This window comes from Sardina pilchardus, chromosome 19, assembly GCF_963854185.1.
Source record: "Sardina pilchardus chromosome 19, fSarPil1.1, whole genome shotgun sequence".
Classification (NCBI taxonomy): Eukaryota; Metazoa; Chordata; class Actinopteri; order Clupeiformes; family Clupeidae; genus Sardina; species Sardina pilchardus.
Genome location: NC_085012.1, coordinates 26750869 through 26765390, shown reverse-complemented (window position 1 = coordinate 26765390; position 14522 = coordinate 26750869). Strand labels below are relative to the sequence as shown.

General features: G+C 43.2%; 1 protein-coding gene across 1 annotated transcript in view; it reads right to left on the bottom strand.

Annotated features, from left to right (window-relative positions):
* vopp1b (VOPP1 WW domain binding protein b) overlaps window positions 1–13482 on the bottom strand; it is a 40287-nt gene extending 26805 nt beyond the window's left edge. Inside the window, exons 1-2 of the mRNA XM_062521794.1 lie at window positions 13138–13482; window positions 731–789 (exon numbers count right to left, since the gene is read on the bottom strand). Coding sequence (XP_062377778.1) covers window positions 731–789; window positions 13138–13188 — 110 coding nt within the window. The 5' untranslated portion in view covers window positions 13189–13482. The remainder of the gene's footprint in view (window positions 1–730; window positions 790–13137) is intronic.
* Window positions 13483–14522: the final 1040 nt, after the last annotated feature.

Below are 14522 nucleotides of genomic sequence, written 5' to 3'. Positions count from 1 at the left end.
TCCTCAATGTCAAACTTTCAGCTACATGGCCTTCCACTCTAACAATAGCTACAAAGCAATTCCATTTGGCTGGCAGCCAGTCGCTGGTGCTGCTGTTTCTGGGAGGCAGCACTCTCTCATTACAAGGGCCGTCTCTCCTTGCCACCTTGGGCACCTCATGCCAACTGCACCAGTCAACTGCAAGGGCACTCGCCGGCTGGAGAGGCGGCACAAAAGGGCCCTGTAGGCATCAGAAGAAGCGTGTGATGGACTTAAAGGTGCAGTCTCCAATGATGTCAAGAGGTTGTTGATAGTTGAGGTTGACAGCCAATCAAATTACACTGCTCCTTTTTCGCACTCCTGCAGAAACATGCTGATTGGCTACGAGCTTGATCCAAGTCACTTGCTTCCCATTTACCGAGTCAGGTCTGTGCACTCTGTATGCACGTGTTTTTAAAATGGGCAGCTAGAGGACTGTGACGAGCAATTAACTGAATTTGACCAAATTCAGTGTACTGGATCATAGACCTTACCATTAGGGGTTCCCCTCTCACAGATTGAGCCATTATGATCCAAGGCCACAGACACACAAGACAACACATCTAGTCTTCCTCAAGGGGAAGAGCCACTTATGTTAGCGATAGCGGCTGAGGCGAGAGATTATTATTATTCATGGACTGGGAGATAATTATACCCTCAACAATACAGAACCAAACAGCGCAGCATTTGGCTGTGCAGACTCTTTACTCACATGAAGTAGATGGGGTATCCGCCTTCAAAATACCAGCAGTATTTCTTGGCCTCGATACACTGTAATGTAGGATAGAGAAAAGAGAAAGTTAGCTTTCCATTATTTAATTTGAGTTCATTTCTACTACTTTGTGGACTAAAAATGTGGGTACTGTTACAAAGACAACAGAATAATTAGTCATTGTAGGAAAATAAGGGAACTAGAATGAACAGGCTTTATGAAAGAGGGTACAAGACTAAAGCACATCCCAGTATAGAGTAACTACAATGTATTTGAATGCAAGGGCAAGCTATTTAAACTTTGTTTTAGCATTTTATCATATCATTTCTATTTCATTATGATCTTTATCTATATTTTTATTTGCTTAAATATAACCCATACATATAACCCATAGGAAAGCAAAAATCTAATTGAGATGCTGAGATGCTTAAGCTCATCTGTTTCTCCTAAAGGCCCCTTAAGTGAAATAAGAAGACAGTTCAAGTCAAGGTCAGTTTAAGTACAATTCCAAGTTCAAGTTCTCAATCTATTCTTATCTCTCCTTATTTCTCCTATAGGGGGCCTATAGGAGAAACATGGTTGCAAGATGTATTTCTTGTGAGACAAAGAAAATAATTTTTTGAGACAAAACATTTTCCTTTGGGAACTGATGATACTATCATTCACATTCAAACTGTCATTATACACTGCATTTATTATACATTCTTGGAAAAACTCAAACATCATTGTCCATGGTCTGAATAATCAATTCTATTGTGCTCTGCTAAGAATAATTTATCTAACAGACATTTGCAAAAGAGCTTTTTGTATGTGACCTTTAGCACAGACTAGACTGTCTGTGGACATCTCTTCCTCCCTTTAAAAAGGAAATAGAGAAAATCTCTTTCAGTCTGTGGATTGTTGAGGATGACTTGAACCATACACAGCTCTGGCCTGTTTTGACATGAACCCAGTTTGACCATCCGTAGTGCTGTCCATCTCTCTCTTTCTCACTTTATTTCTCTCTCCCTCCCTCTTTCTTTCTCTTCCTCTTGCTCCCTCCCTCTCTCTCTCTCTCTCTCTCTCTCTCTCTCTCTCTCTCTCTCTCTCTCCTGCTCTCTGAGTAAAAGTACCTGTCAAGGTGCATCATTCTCTGGATGGGTAAGGGAGGATCTCTCCCCTGCTCTTGAAAATCAATGCCCAGCAAAAAGGACCTGTTAATGGCTCTCAAACAATCATTTCACAAGACAACAAACTTCCGGAAACGTGTCAAAAGCTGACAGTACTGGGCCCCACTAACAACACAAGCCCTCCAGCACCCGCTAACTCAGAGCAGCAGGAAGACTGTGTTTGATCATTTAGGGGGCTAACACCAAACACTTCCCTCTGCATGCTACCGCAAGGAAAACACATCCAGAGAAAATGAGAAACGAGGCAAGCGGAGGTGAAAAATATCTTCTCGGGGAAAAAAAAGATGCTTATTTTTATCTACCTTGAGCACATAGTGCAGCTCTATAGAAACCATTATACCTTTTTTCCCTCCTAAAACATGCTCCTGTGCACTGAAGTCTGTCAGTATAGAGGTGGGTGGAGAAGGGAATGAGAGAGAGAGAGAAACCGAGAGGGAGAGAGAGAGGGAGAGAGAGAAACATTCCATCCTAAATAGGCAGGCATAGTTTCCATGCTCTGAGGTCTGTTGACAAGGATGGAGCATAACTGTCAGTGCAAACTTCAGCTACCACACACCTCCTCCAGGACCCAGCCTGGATTTACCCAGCCCAACAGCCTATCATCTCCTCCAACTATCCAATATACTCAATCTTTTTACTTCAGACTTAAACCAACTACTGCTATTCACTTTTGAGCCCTCACACATCTCAAGGTATATGTATTTAAAAGGCACAGATTTGAGGTGGATGAAAAGAGTAGTGCAGCAAATGCAATTGTTAAAACTGATGATGAATCAAAGTTTTAAAGAGACCCTATGCAACTTTTTCATAGTCATAAAATCGCTTAGAAATCGTTGTTTTGCTTGACTGACCAGTTTTATCGAAAGCAGTAATATTTCCTCCCGCCCCCGGTGTCCCTATCCGCTATTGCAGCCTTGCAGTTTGTTCAGGAGGCGATCGCTCCTTGTTTACATCTGGAAGTCTGAGACGCGTAAGGAACAAGAAGAACCACGCTTGCAATTTATATATACTGTATATAGCCTATATATGTATAAATATACACGCTAAAGCTGTAGGGGAAGCTCTGCAGAGAAATATGCAAGCATAAAACGAGCGAAAACGAAAAGCGAAACCGAAACCGGAGATGAAATTGCCAATCCTGCATAGTTTCTCTTTAACAATCAACATTAAGAGGGAAATATCCGATATCTCAGCTACCCAAGTCTTTAACATACTCTACATCGAGGACACCTATCAGGCAAGATCATTACTCTGAGGTCTGAACTGAAGCCATCATTTTGATCTCAGTGGGCCTTATTTGGCATTATCTCGTATCCATTTTTTTAATTATTCATTACTTGCAGTAAACACATGAGAAACAGAGTGTTCTGAGTGTTCTGCCAGTGCAACTTGGACTTTGAACTGCGCTATTCAGATTAGTTCTCCTCTGCTAATGGACATTAATCTATTTGCTGCTGTGTGTAAGTCTAACCAACAGACTTCCTCAGTGATGAAGCCATTTCCTGTAGCTTGCATAATAATACTAATAATAACAGCATCAGGGGCCAAGTGGAGAATGCAGGTTCTGTGTGGAAGGGACTTATTAACCACTTTCACTCTCTTACGTAAAGTCTGTTTCTTAAGTCCCATCATTCATGCTGACAGTGTTTTGGTGGGCCTGTCAGCTCAATCAGACCAGGAGCTGCACAACATGCTCCATGCGGCCTCTGCAGCACATATGCTGCCATGATGCCGAGACTCTTGCCGGCGTGTTACAGTGTCTGATGGGCCGTCAGGGAGACGAGAGCTCTCAAGCTTTCACAGCGAATCCTAAACGTACAAATATGCCAACAGAAAGACACAGACAGGGTGCCAGCAGACAGGACGGGACAGGACTCCGTAGGAGATATGAAGGACAGGTATGGATAATGGATGACATTGCATCACATTTGGGTAGCTGAAAACAGTCTATGCCGAGATGGCAATGCAGCCATGACACAAAGCTGAGTGGCTGGAACCTCGAAGTTTATTTCTATTTCTATTTATTATTTCTATTTATTCATATATAAATGTTGATATGTTAAATACCTTCAATGTGGTGAAGTCTATTATCCCAATTACACCACAGTTGCCACACAGCAATTAAATTAACACATGAGTTATATTTACATTTTGTCTGATGTTGGGAGTTACATGAGTTACAGGAACAGCACATGAGTTCAATCAAGCATTAGGCCTATGCATACTCACAGGATACGACTGACTTCTATAGCAGATACTATGAGATGTGGGCTTGAAAAACAAACACATGCTAAATATTGAATATCAAACAGGAAAGCGCACTATATATAACCCATCTAAATGAGTCAAGAGTTGGTATAGTTGACTGGACCTTTGCCAACATTCAGTTCACAACAAGATGAATGAGACTAGTGCAAAAGCAACAACGAATTAAGAAAAAGCATTGCACCCACATCAAATATTCAGAGAGAGTTTAAAAGTCTGAAATTGGCAGCAACATCTGAACTGATTCTAAAAATCCAGTTTGAAAAAGGAAACAGACGTCAAAGTACTTCAAAGCAGGGATACAAATCAAATATGGCAATTCCCATCGGATATCCAGAGCAGTTCCAATCCTTGCTCATTCAGAAGTCCTCCACGGATCAAAGTGGCCAACGTCACCAGTGAAACATCAGCAACCCGACGGCATTACAAGAATTTATCGAGACGTCCGCTGGGGGTTGGGTTTGGGGGTGGGGAGCGGGAGTCGGGCGCAGGTGTGTATTACAATCAGCCAAGAGGTGATTTATGTGACAACAACCTGGATCCCCGCCGCTGGATCTGGTGTCACCCTCAATTATGCCCGACTCTACTCGCCGCCCCCCTCCCCCCCGACACCCCATCCATTCACTGTGCCCAAACAAGACAGGCTCATTGATGCCCTTGAATATAAATGCCCCTGATTTAAATAACTCTGCATGCCCCGCGTCTCCCTCTCGCTGGCGCGTCCCCCTCGGGCCTACGAGGCTGCGGGGGAGGGCAGGGACGTACAGAGAGCGCGGCCTATATGGACAATGTTTGCGTTCAGAGACGTCCGTGTTGTGTGGGCCGCACGCTCTATGCCTGCCGGGGCCCCCCCTGACCAGCTCGCTCAATGTTCTCTCTTTTCATTTCAATGGACACAGTGTGTCTGATTCCCTGAATATATCACCATGACATGCACAAGAGGAGACGGAGAGGGGTTATGAGGATGAGAGGCAGTGTTAGAGACTCATCTAGCGCGCAATCTGTTTCTGGTTTATTATTCTCTGGTTCTGGTTATTTTCTCTTGCGCGTCTCAGACGTGCTGCTGTCACGTCTGAATATGTTTCCCGCAGCCGTGGCCTTTTCATGCCTAAAACCCTACTTCACCTTTCACTTGAATTTCTTAATTATTGTATTTCTGCGAATGCAAAGCTGCTGCGAGACTGCTGTGTTTTTCCGAACGTGCGGAGGAGAAGCCTGTGCGAGCGCTCAGTGTTTCTGTGGGCAGCATCAGGCGTTCGCGGAGATGGTCCTCCCACTCTGTGCAGGGGCAGACGCGAGTGGACAGGATGGGAAAGGTCAGCGATGTTCAATTAACACAGAGTGTCAGGCGCGATCTTTTAGCCCCGACTGCTCCTTTAGCACTCACACAGACAAATACCTCCTGACACGCAGAAATCTCTACCTAACAACATACACGTGTGGGACGCACAGCAAGACAAAGGGAATAGAGATAGAAAGAGACAGAAAGACAGAGAGAGAGAGAAAGAGAGAGAGAAAGAGAGAGAATGAAAGAGCAATAGAGGAAACAAGAATGAGCAAGGGAGTGATAGATAGACAGATAGATAGACATAAAGACTGAATTAAGGAGAGGGGAGGTGAAACAGCACTAGGAAATAGAAAGAGAGCGAGAAAGAGAGAGAGAGAGGAAATGAAAGACCATAGGGAGACGGAGGGAGAGAATGGAAGAGCGACAGAGCATGACACTACATCACTGGCATGAGCAGAACAAAATAGGCTGTTTTTTCCCCCCCAATTTGTTCCAGATATTTCTCCTGTGAAAACTGGAACAGAATAGGGCCTGTCCATACTAAGCACCAGCACCCCCTAAGGTGCCCACGAGCAGGGACTCCAGCTCTGGGGCAAACAAACAGGGGCACAAAGCAGGGGGCACAATGGGCTGTTTGTCATCGAGGTGGGCAACAGGAGAATGGGCTACAGACTGGGCAACCAAACGGGCAGCAGAGTGCACACTAACAGCCAGCCATGGCAGAAGACTGCTGGCAGACACTGGCAAGGCGGGTACCAGCGATACACCCACTGTGTGCTCAAATTCTCCTGCGCTGATGCCAACTTCCTGGTCTAAAAGCACATTTCCTGAGCCAGGCACCAAGAGACCATCCTTATTCCAGCAACACAGAAGAGAGACAAACACACACACATACACAGTTACACACACATACCCACAGTCTAGCTCTCTCTCTCACACACACGCACACACACAAACAGATCCCGCTCTTTATCCAACGAGCTAAAGCGACTGTGGAAGGAGATAATGTGGTACATGCAAGGAATTGCAAATAGGTTTAAATGCCCTTTGCTTTCACTCAGAAACCACACAGCTTGTGGCTATACATGCAGCATTATGTTGCCTTGCAGTGATGGAAAAAAACCCAATGTAAATTACATTATAAATGTCCCTACAAGGCATTCAAACCAAAATTGAATCCACACAAACCGCTCAAATGTTATTTCGTGACACCAATGTTTCAATGTGACATTTCAAATAGGTTAATATTCTTATTTAGGAAATGCCGGATTTTCTGACTTCTGCAATCAAAGAATGTGTAGGTATTTTCCTTAAAAGATGAAAAAACCTTTTAAGTATATCATAGTTGGTGATTAATTTAACAGTTGACAACTAATCAATTCACCAAAGAATTGTTGCAGCCCACATATCAACCTAACTTAAATGTCTTGAGATGTCATGCCAACTTAATCTCTCTGAACTGTTACAAAGCCAGGATACTGTGCAAATAGACAAGTCACTTCCTGAACCTGACCTACAATGGCAAAACAGGGCAGTAAATCCTCATTAAACACAACTAGACTAGCTAGCTTTCGGCACACTTCCCACCAGCTCAACACTGTCGGGAGCCAGAGAGGCAGCAGTGTATCTTTGGAAAATCTTTGGCCATTAAAAATCCTTCATTAGTCTGCCCAGGATGGATGGGGGTAATTGTTGGAGCCTGCTGTAACAAACTGACAGATATTACAGCTGGGAAGAAATCTGATCACTGGCAAATTCTCCCAATTCTATTTTCTTCCCCCTGGCTGCGGAAGCTTCTGGCGATAACATTGTTTAGCCACTGCTTCACTCGGGGAGAAAAATTCTTATTACAATCGAGGTGAGAGACACAGAGAATATAACACTGCAGAGCTCCCGAAAACAGATTTATCTCTTTGTGGTTGTGCGTGTGTGTGTGTGTGTGTGTGTGTGTGTGAGCGTGTGGGTGTGTTTGGTCTTGCAAACTCTTGCTGTCCACCTCCTTGTCCACCAATGTAACATGGATCATTTCCGTGCGTTTAGGTGTCAGCGGCGCTGCCGGCAAACACAAACAAGCCCTTGAGGATCGTTTTGCAGTGTTTTATGTTGCCACTTATTGGTGGGCTGGCCAGTAATCCCTGAAAAGAATCTCGCCGATGGATTAGCGCTGTCTCCCCCTCCTCTCCTCACGGCCTCGTGTTTAACTTTGAGCTTTGCCTCCTTCAGCTTCAGACACACACACATACACACATACACACACACACCCACAAGTCTACGTTAGCGTCTCTAGCAAACAGACAAATGTGTTTCCTTTCTTCAATAACTTGCAAATAAAAGCCACCCGGCACTTATCAGGCCATAAGGCACTTATTAACCGTTAATGTCTTGCTGCTTACGCATGTTTTAGTCATGGTTGCATTTTAAATTCAGTTCACCAGGTCAAGGTGCTATCAAAATTACAGGTTTGATACCCATGGGTGGTGCATATGGTGAAGATACACATCTAATCTATTCTGTTAGATCAAGGAGTAGCAAGAAGTGCATTCGGAGAGTGCAGACCTTCACCAAGGCCAAACGCTGTATCTCACAATATTAGAGAAAGACTCCTTGTGTGTCAGAGCTGATCCATAATTTAATCAAATCCATCCTGTACCTATCCACCAACTTTCAAATGTGAAAACATAGCCTTGACGAAGGTAATACAAATATATCACATACATTTTGAAAAGGCTTTCACTTTCTTATATAGCATCTACTATCTTTGGGGAACAGATTGGGCCCAGCAGTGCCAAACACACTTCTACCCAGCAAGATGTGCAATATCAATGTTCACACAGTGGAGAAAAGGTGCTACACACGCTACGTTGGTGTCACATTTGCACTTCATGGGAGAAGTGTTGTACTGAACGAGACTGCTATTGCTATTCAAGATGGAGACTGTATTCAGCGAGTATACTGTGTTCAGCGAGTCAAAACTCACACTGGACACCCTGCAGTGAGGCACGTAAAATATCTTCAGAACTAGAGGTTTTTTATCTGTTAGATTGAGCAAGATGTTAAACATTTCAATCTGCTGGGATGTAAAATGATGCTTGGGTGATCTCTGTACAGCCAAGGCTACCTCATATTCCAAAACTCAACTTCAAAAAAAAACATCACTGATCATTTGAGCCGCATTCACAAGGTGTCTTTATTTCAGTCCATATCTCCACTGCCAGTCAAAAGTCTCTTCTTACAGAGTGACTGAGTGCAGCGCTTCATTGCTTGCCTGGATCGAAAGGTCACTAAAGACAAACAGTGTGAGAACAATACAATTACACACTGATACAGAAATAACCGGCAAGCTCTATAGTCATTCCAAATTCTATTATCAGCTCAGTCATCCACTTATTTTCCAATTTTGAAAAATGAATTATAAATCAAAATGATAAAAAAAAAGGTAATTGTTTGTCTTACCCATGTCACTTCACGGTTGACATAATTAAAAGCGGATTGCATTAGGACTGGTTCATACTACCAGCCATTTGATTGAATTCCTATTTACTGGCTGACTACGCAAGTGTGACGAAGGCTTAAAGATACCATAGAGGTCCACATACACTGCATGTACTGCAAGATCTGTCTTTGCTTTGCATATCAACAACAAGCAAACACACACAACCTCAATCAATAAACACACCAATGCCACCTATATAGGTTATTTTCTGGCCAAGCTATAAATATTGCTCAGTGTAATTCTTCGAGAGACAAACGTTGTTGTCATTCCGAAGGAACAATAATATAATAATAATATTCTGTGAAACCTCTTTGAATTTTTGTGAATCCATTTTAGGGCCATGGAAATGTAAAAAAACAAATTGCACCCAGTGTCATTTTGTCATGCCGTCAAAATTTCTACTCAACTTTCAACAAACTGTTAACTATCCATCACAACTTCAGCTAGACCTCAAATAGGGTGGCCTTGTTTTTGTTGTCCCAGTGAAGGCCAAGTCTCATCAACCACTCACCCACCCACACACACACACACACACACAGCGGAGAGAGAGCATTCAACATGGCTGTCACGTCTGCTGCTTCAGAAGTGCCCTTGTAAGAGGCTGAACCCTGTTCAAAGAGAGGAGAGCCAGGGAGGTGTAAGAGTGGCACTGGCACCGAGCTGGGAGTTAACTAAGCACTGACCTCCAGCATTAGCCTCATACATCTGTTGCTGATATGAGAGAGGGCAAATGTGAAAGTGTACGCTTGCCAGAGAGAGGAGAGAGAGAGAGAGAGAGAGAGAGAGGAACTTGTCCAAGAGAGACTATGAAGTAATCCCAAAACTAATGCTACAAGGCACACCCAATCCTCAGCTGAAAGCTTGCCTTGTTTCTTTGTTTCCCCTTGGAAATGTTTTAATAAAGACTTTTCCCAGATAACTTCTTTGTCATGAAAATCTTGCTGCTGGGAGTATAATACAGAGGGACCATTCACCAGAGAATGAATCTGATTTAGTCAGCTATAATACAACAGCACAAGATCCTTGAGTGGAAATATGGTTTCACGGTGCAATGATATCGGTGATTCATTCCTCTTACGTAAGTTAAATGACCCCTTAATTAGCTACTTTTAATCACACCTGAATAGACAACTAATGCCTCAAACTTCACATTTTCATGGTTAATAGAGTGACAACGAAGGGGACGGCTCAGACATTATACACTTCAAGGACAATTTAGAGGAATGTGCTGAGCTGAGAGTTATGGTGCCCTAAAAGTAATCCAGCCCAGCCTAAAGGCTCCAGCGTGATTTCAAACTAAGCTGAATAGAAGTGCCTGCGGTCATGGGTTAAGCACAAGCTGGGCCAGATCCAGGCCAAAGTCACATGCTCTCTGGGTCCTAGCTAGTGAACCAAAACCACAAACAAACAGGGACAACCACCTCCTGTTATAGGTCATTTCACAGCACTTTTGACACCTCAGCTTTCCTTTTAATTGGGTCATTTCCAGTTTACACATACTCTTTTTGGTTTTTGACCAAACACCCCACACACACACACACACACAAAATCCTCTTGTCTCATTAGTGCTTCACCGTTCAGAATTGTGCCACTTTGATTAGGACTGCATAGCACAGGCATTTGTTCTCACTTTGATTGGTCAACTCTCCCTTTCTGACATTTATGAACCACACAGAAATACTGCCTCCGACTGCATGGAGGCCAGGCCATCAGGAGCATGTCGCTACACTGGGTATGAACACGACACCTCCTGTTGAACTGAAAAAACAAAGTGGGATTTTTTGTCGGCTGTGTTTTTAGGAAGACTATTTTGGAAACACCACACTTGAACATACTTTTGAGCTGGACTGATACCTTGTCTCTGTCTCTATGTCCCTGAATGAGATGGAGCATCTTAACACATGCCAAGAAAACGAATACTGGGCCTTAATACCTTGACCCTTGTTTTAATGAATATATCATTAGCTCATCCCCCTAAGCAGCTTCCCTCAAGGATTACATGTCTTTTTTACACTACACATCTCTTTTTCAATTGATGAAAATATCAGATTATTGAATATCAGAATTGAATATCAGAATATCAGAATTATTGATGTAAATAACAGCACCTCAAGCAGCTACCTGATTGTACAGCATATTTTCCACTGCTCATTTCTGACTGTCTCTCTCATTCTATAAATGATACAGTATTAAATATCATATCAAAAATAAGCGTTCTTGCCATCCATGTTATTACTGAGAGACCTCTGCTAAGCAGCTGCTGGTAAGGACTGTACATTCTTTCCTACATTCCTCATCATTGCTTTCTGTCTGCTGCAGAGGCTCTCCTGTGTGGTGTCTCTGGATGTGGAAGAAACATCACGACACAGAGGCCTAGAGAGAGCCCAGAGCTCAGGCCCTGGCCTGAGAGAGAGAGAGAGAGAGAGAGATGGAGAGAGGAAGATAGAGTGATGGAGAGAGAGAGAGAGAGAGAGAGAGAGAGAGAGAGAGAGAGAGAGAGAGAGAGAGAGAGATGGAGAGCTCTGTGGGCGGGCTTGTTTATTTATTTATGGCCTCCAATGTTTTATTTAATGCCTAAAAGTCACTTAATTTCTTCACTGCACTCTTGTCGTCGAACACACACACACACACACACACACACACACACACACACACACACACACACACACGTCAGATTAGTTTAACGTTTGCTGTTCTGCCATTGCATGCAGACACGAGAGATGTAAACAGGTGAGCACATTCATGGTGCACTGCCAATTTACAAGAGTGGAAAGGCAGAAGTTACATTCTTTTGGTCTGATTAAATAAACCCCTGTAATCTTTAACAGTCACTCATACCAGCACATTAGAGGAAAAGAACTGGAGAAGAGAGGAGGAGAAAGCATAAGAATAAGGGAATGAAAGGTAGAGAGCTTCACTAAAGGAGCCAGAGCTAAATTAAGCAATGGCAACAACTATCCCTTTTCAATTAGTTTAATGCCTAATTGCCAGCAGGCCTACATTACACCGTATTCTATAATTAGCTAAAAGAGTGAATCAAGTTTGCTTCTGTCACAAAACAAGCACTGGCTAACAGCTTCCCGGGCACTGCATAACTCACAGGCTTGTGAGCCTACAAGCAGACAATGTCCTTGCATTATTCAATGGGTGTGGAGGAGCTGCAGGAAGAAGAGGCCTGAAACTCCTCAGCACACTGGGGCCAGATAAATCAGAGGAAAGAGGCAGAGTCCTGTCCTGAAACACGCAAACCGCTGTACAGGCCACTACTTTAGGAGTGTGTGGGGCAATTGCCACCAATCAGAGTCAGGTTACAACACTCTAATAGCGGTGTGAAAACAATATAAGCTTTTTAGCCTTGGCTTGCAAACACAGCACTGGAATCGCACATCCAGTGGACCACATTGCATTGGCATTGCATTATCAGCTCTATCCTACATTAGTGCCCTGCAGCCATCTGAAATAATCATTACCATTAGGTCCACAGATAGGCTGTTTCAGTTATGAGACTATCTGGGCAGATGGTGATGTTTATTATGCTTGTTGGATTGCACTGCTGGAATAAACAGTCTTAGCAAGAGATCAGTTATATTGTGCAAAACAGCCATTATAAGCTTCAGCTGGATTTTTTGTCCAAGTATTATTGCATATACTATGCTCATAAAAACTCATTCACATGCTAATTGAACTGTCTCGTCCTTTTCATTTCCGGTATGATAGAAATCGTCTAAAATTAAGGTAACGCACGTTCTTCCAAACAAAGAGTTCCCAGGATGTACTGAACCGTCAAGTTTTTTTTGTTGTGATTCTTCTCATTCTTTCCCTATCAACGTAAACTATAGCCTACCATGCCTGATCGCATAGACAGGGCTACATTAAGCAAAATGTATCATTCGCAGTTTACAGTAAAATTGCCTGAGTTATACTTTGATTAATAGTAAGGAGACAAAGGATAATTGCACAAGGGGATAGCTACTGTACGCCTGCCTTCGCTTACAAGGATGTGATGATGAGCAGCACCATTAGCAATAGAAATCTAGAGATACCACTCAAAGTGAGTAGGCTACTGTCTTTTTTAACTACAGTTCATCTTCAGACCAAAATTGTATTCTCTGACATCCTATTGTTCTAGTTGTCCAGGACACCTACAAAGATCCCGCTGGGTGCAGGTTGCTGAAAACAACAAACGGCTCACCTCTAAAACAAACCCCAACGTCAGGACAATTCCAAGTAGTTGGTTTCCCATCTTTCCTTGTATTAGCGACTGAGCACAAATGCAGTTTCTCAATCACGATATCAGATTCATGCCACGGTAGGTTTATGAACACAGTCAGCGGGACAAGCAGCTCTCCTCATAATTCGTTGTTAATAGCCGCCACAAACATCCAGCAGTGCGAGTGCTTGCCTAGTCCGCTTTCGATGCGGGATAGCACCCTTCTCTGACGGACGTGGACCGCGTCTTTGTTAAAGTCCTTAGTAGATTGGAATCGCCGCCAAAAAGGATGTTCGTAACGAGATGGACATGATCTTTTTCCAGACACAAAGCCTCATGAAGTCAAAAGCTTGCCGACAGGACACAGAGAGAAGACGGTACAGGAGATGTAATCCACGCCCCTTTTTCAGTTAGCTCGCTAAGATGACAGTCTAGGAAAGTAGCTGTATATCAGGTCAAGTCAGGTTGGAAGGCTGAACGGCCCATCTTAACACAGTTAGCACAGCACTACAGTAGGCTACAACACTGGACTTTATTTGTAAGTCTAGATGTTATAACCACATATTGTTCCACAAAGTAGCCTATTAAATTGAAATGTCAATAGTAGACAGTAAAATTAGACCATTATCTAACGGAAAGTGTGAAGAAAATCACTCAAGTCAGCCAAGATACTGACATTATCTGTGGAATATAGCCTACTGTAATAGGCTGGCTTAGCACAGCTCCTTCAGAGGAATTAGTAGCATTTGTGCACCAGAATGTGTGTTTGCTTTAGATAGCCTAGGCCTGTTATTTGTCAAAAAGGATTAAATTGCATTGTCTTGATGTTTTTATTCACTTGTGTGAATCTATTATAATAAATAATAGTTCACATTGATAGGCCAAATAATGTTTCATACACTAGCTTTACTGAGCAGAAATTATAAACAGAGTAGGCTACCAGAGGGGGGTGGGGTGCACATCCCCCAACCTGGCCTGTAAACTGTATGTTTCCATAGCAGCAGCAGCAGCAGCAGCAGCATATCATCAGCAGCATAGAGGGAGAAAGTGATGGAGATGGGAAAGCAGAAAAGAGAAAGACAAGAGAAATAGAGAAAATAAAAGAGAGATGAGTCTGGAAGAGGAGTCCAAGCACAATGGACAGAGAGACAAAAACAAAAGGAAAAACACGGGGAGAACTAAAGAGGAACTGTTCTGTGTCTTGGTGCCGTGCTCTCATTAATTGGCCCGCTGCTACAATGACAGGCCACTAACGAGATGCAATAATTTGCACTGATGAATGAGTAGCCCAGCTTTTCTGTCACCTGACTGCACTTCACTCGTCTCGAGCCGAGGCAGGCCGAAAGGGAGAGCAAGCACCAAGGCAA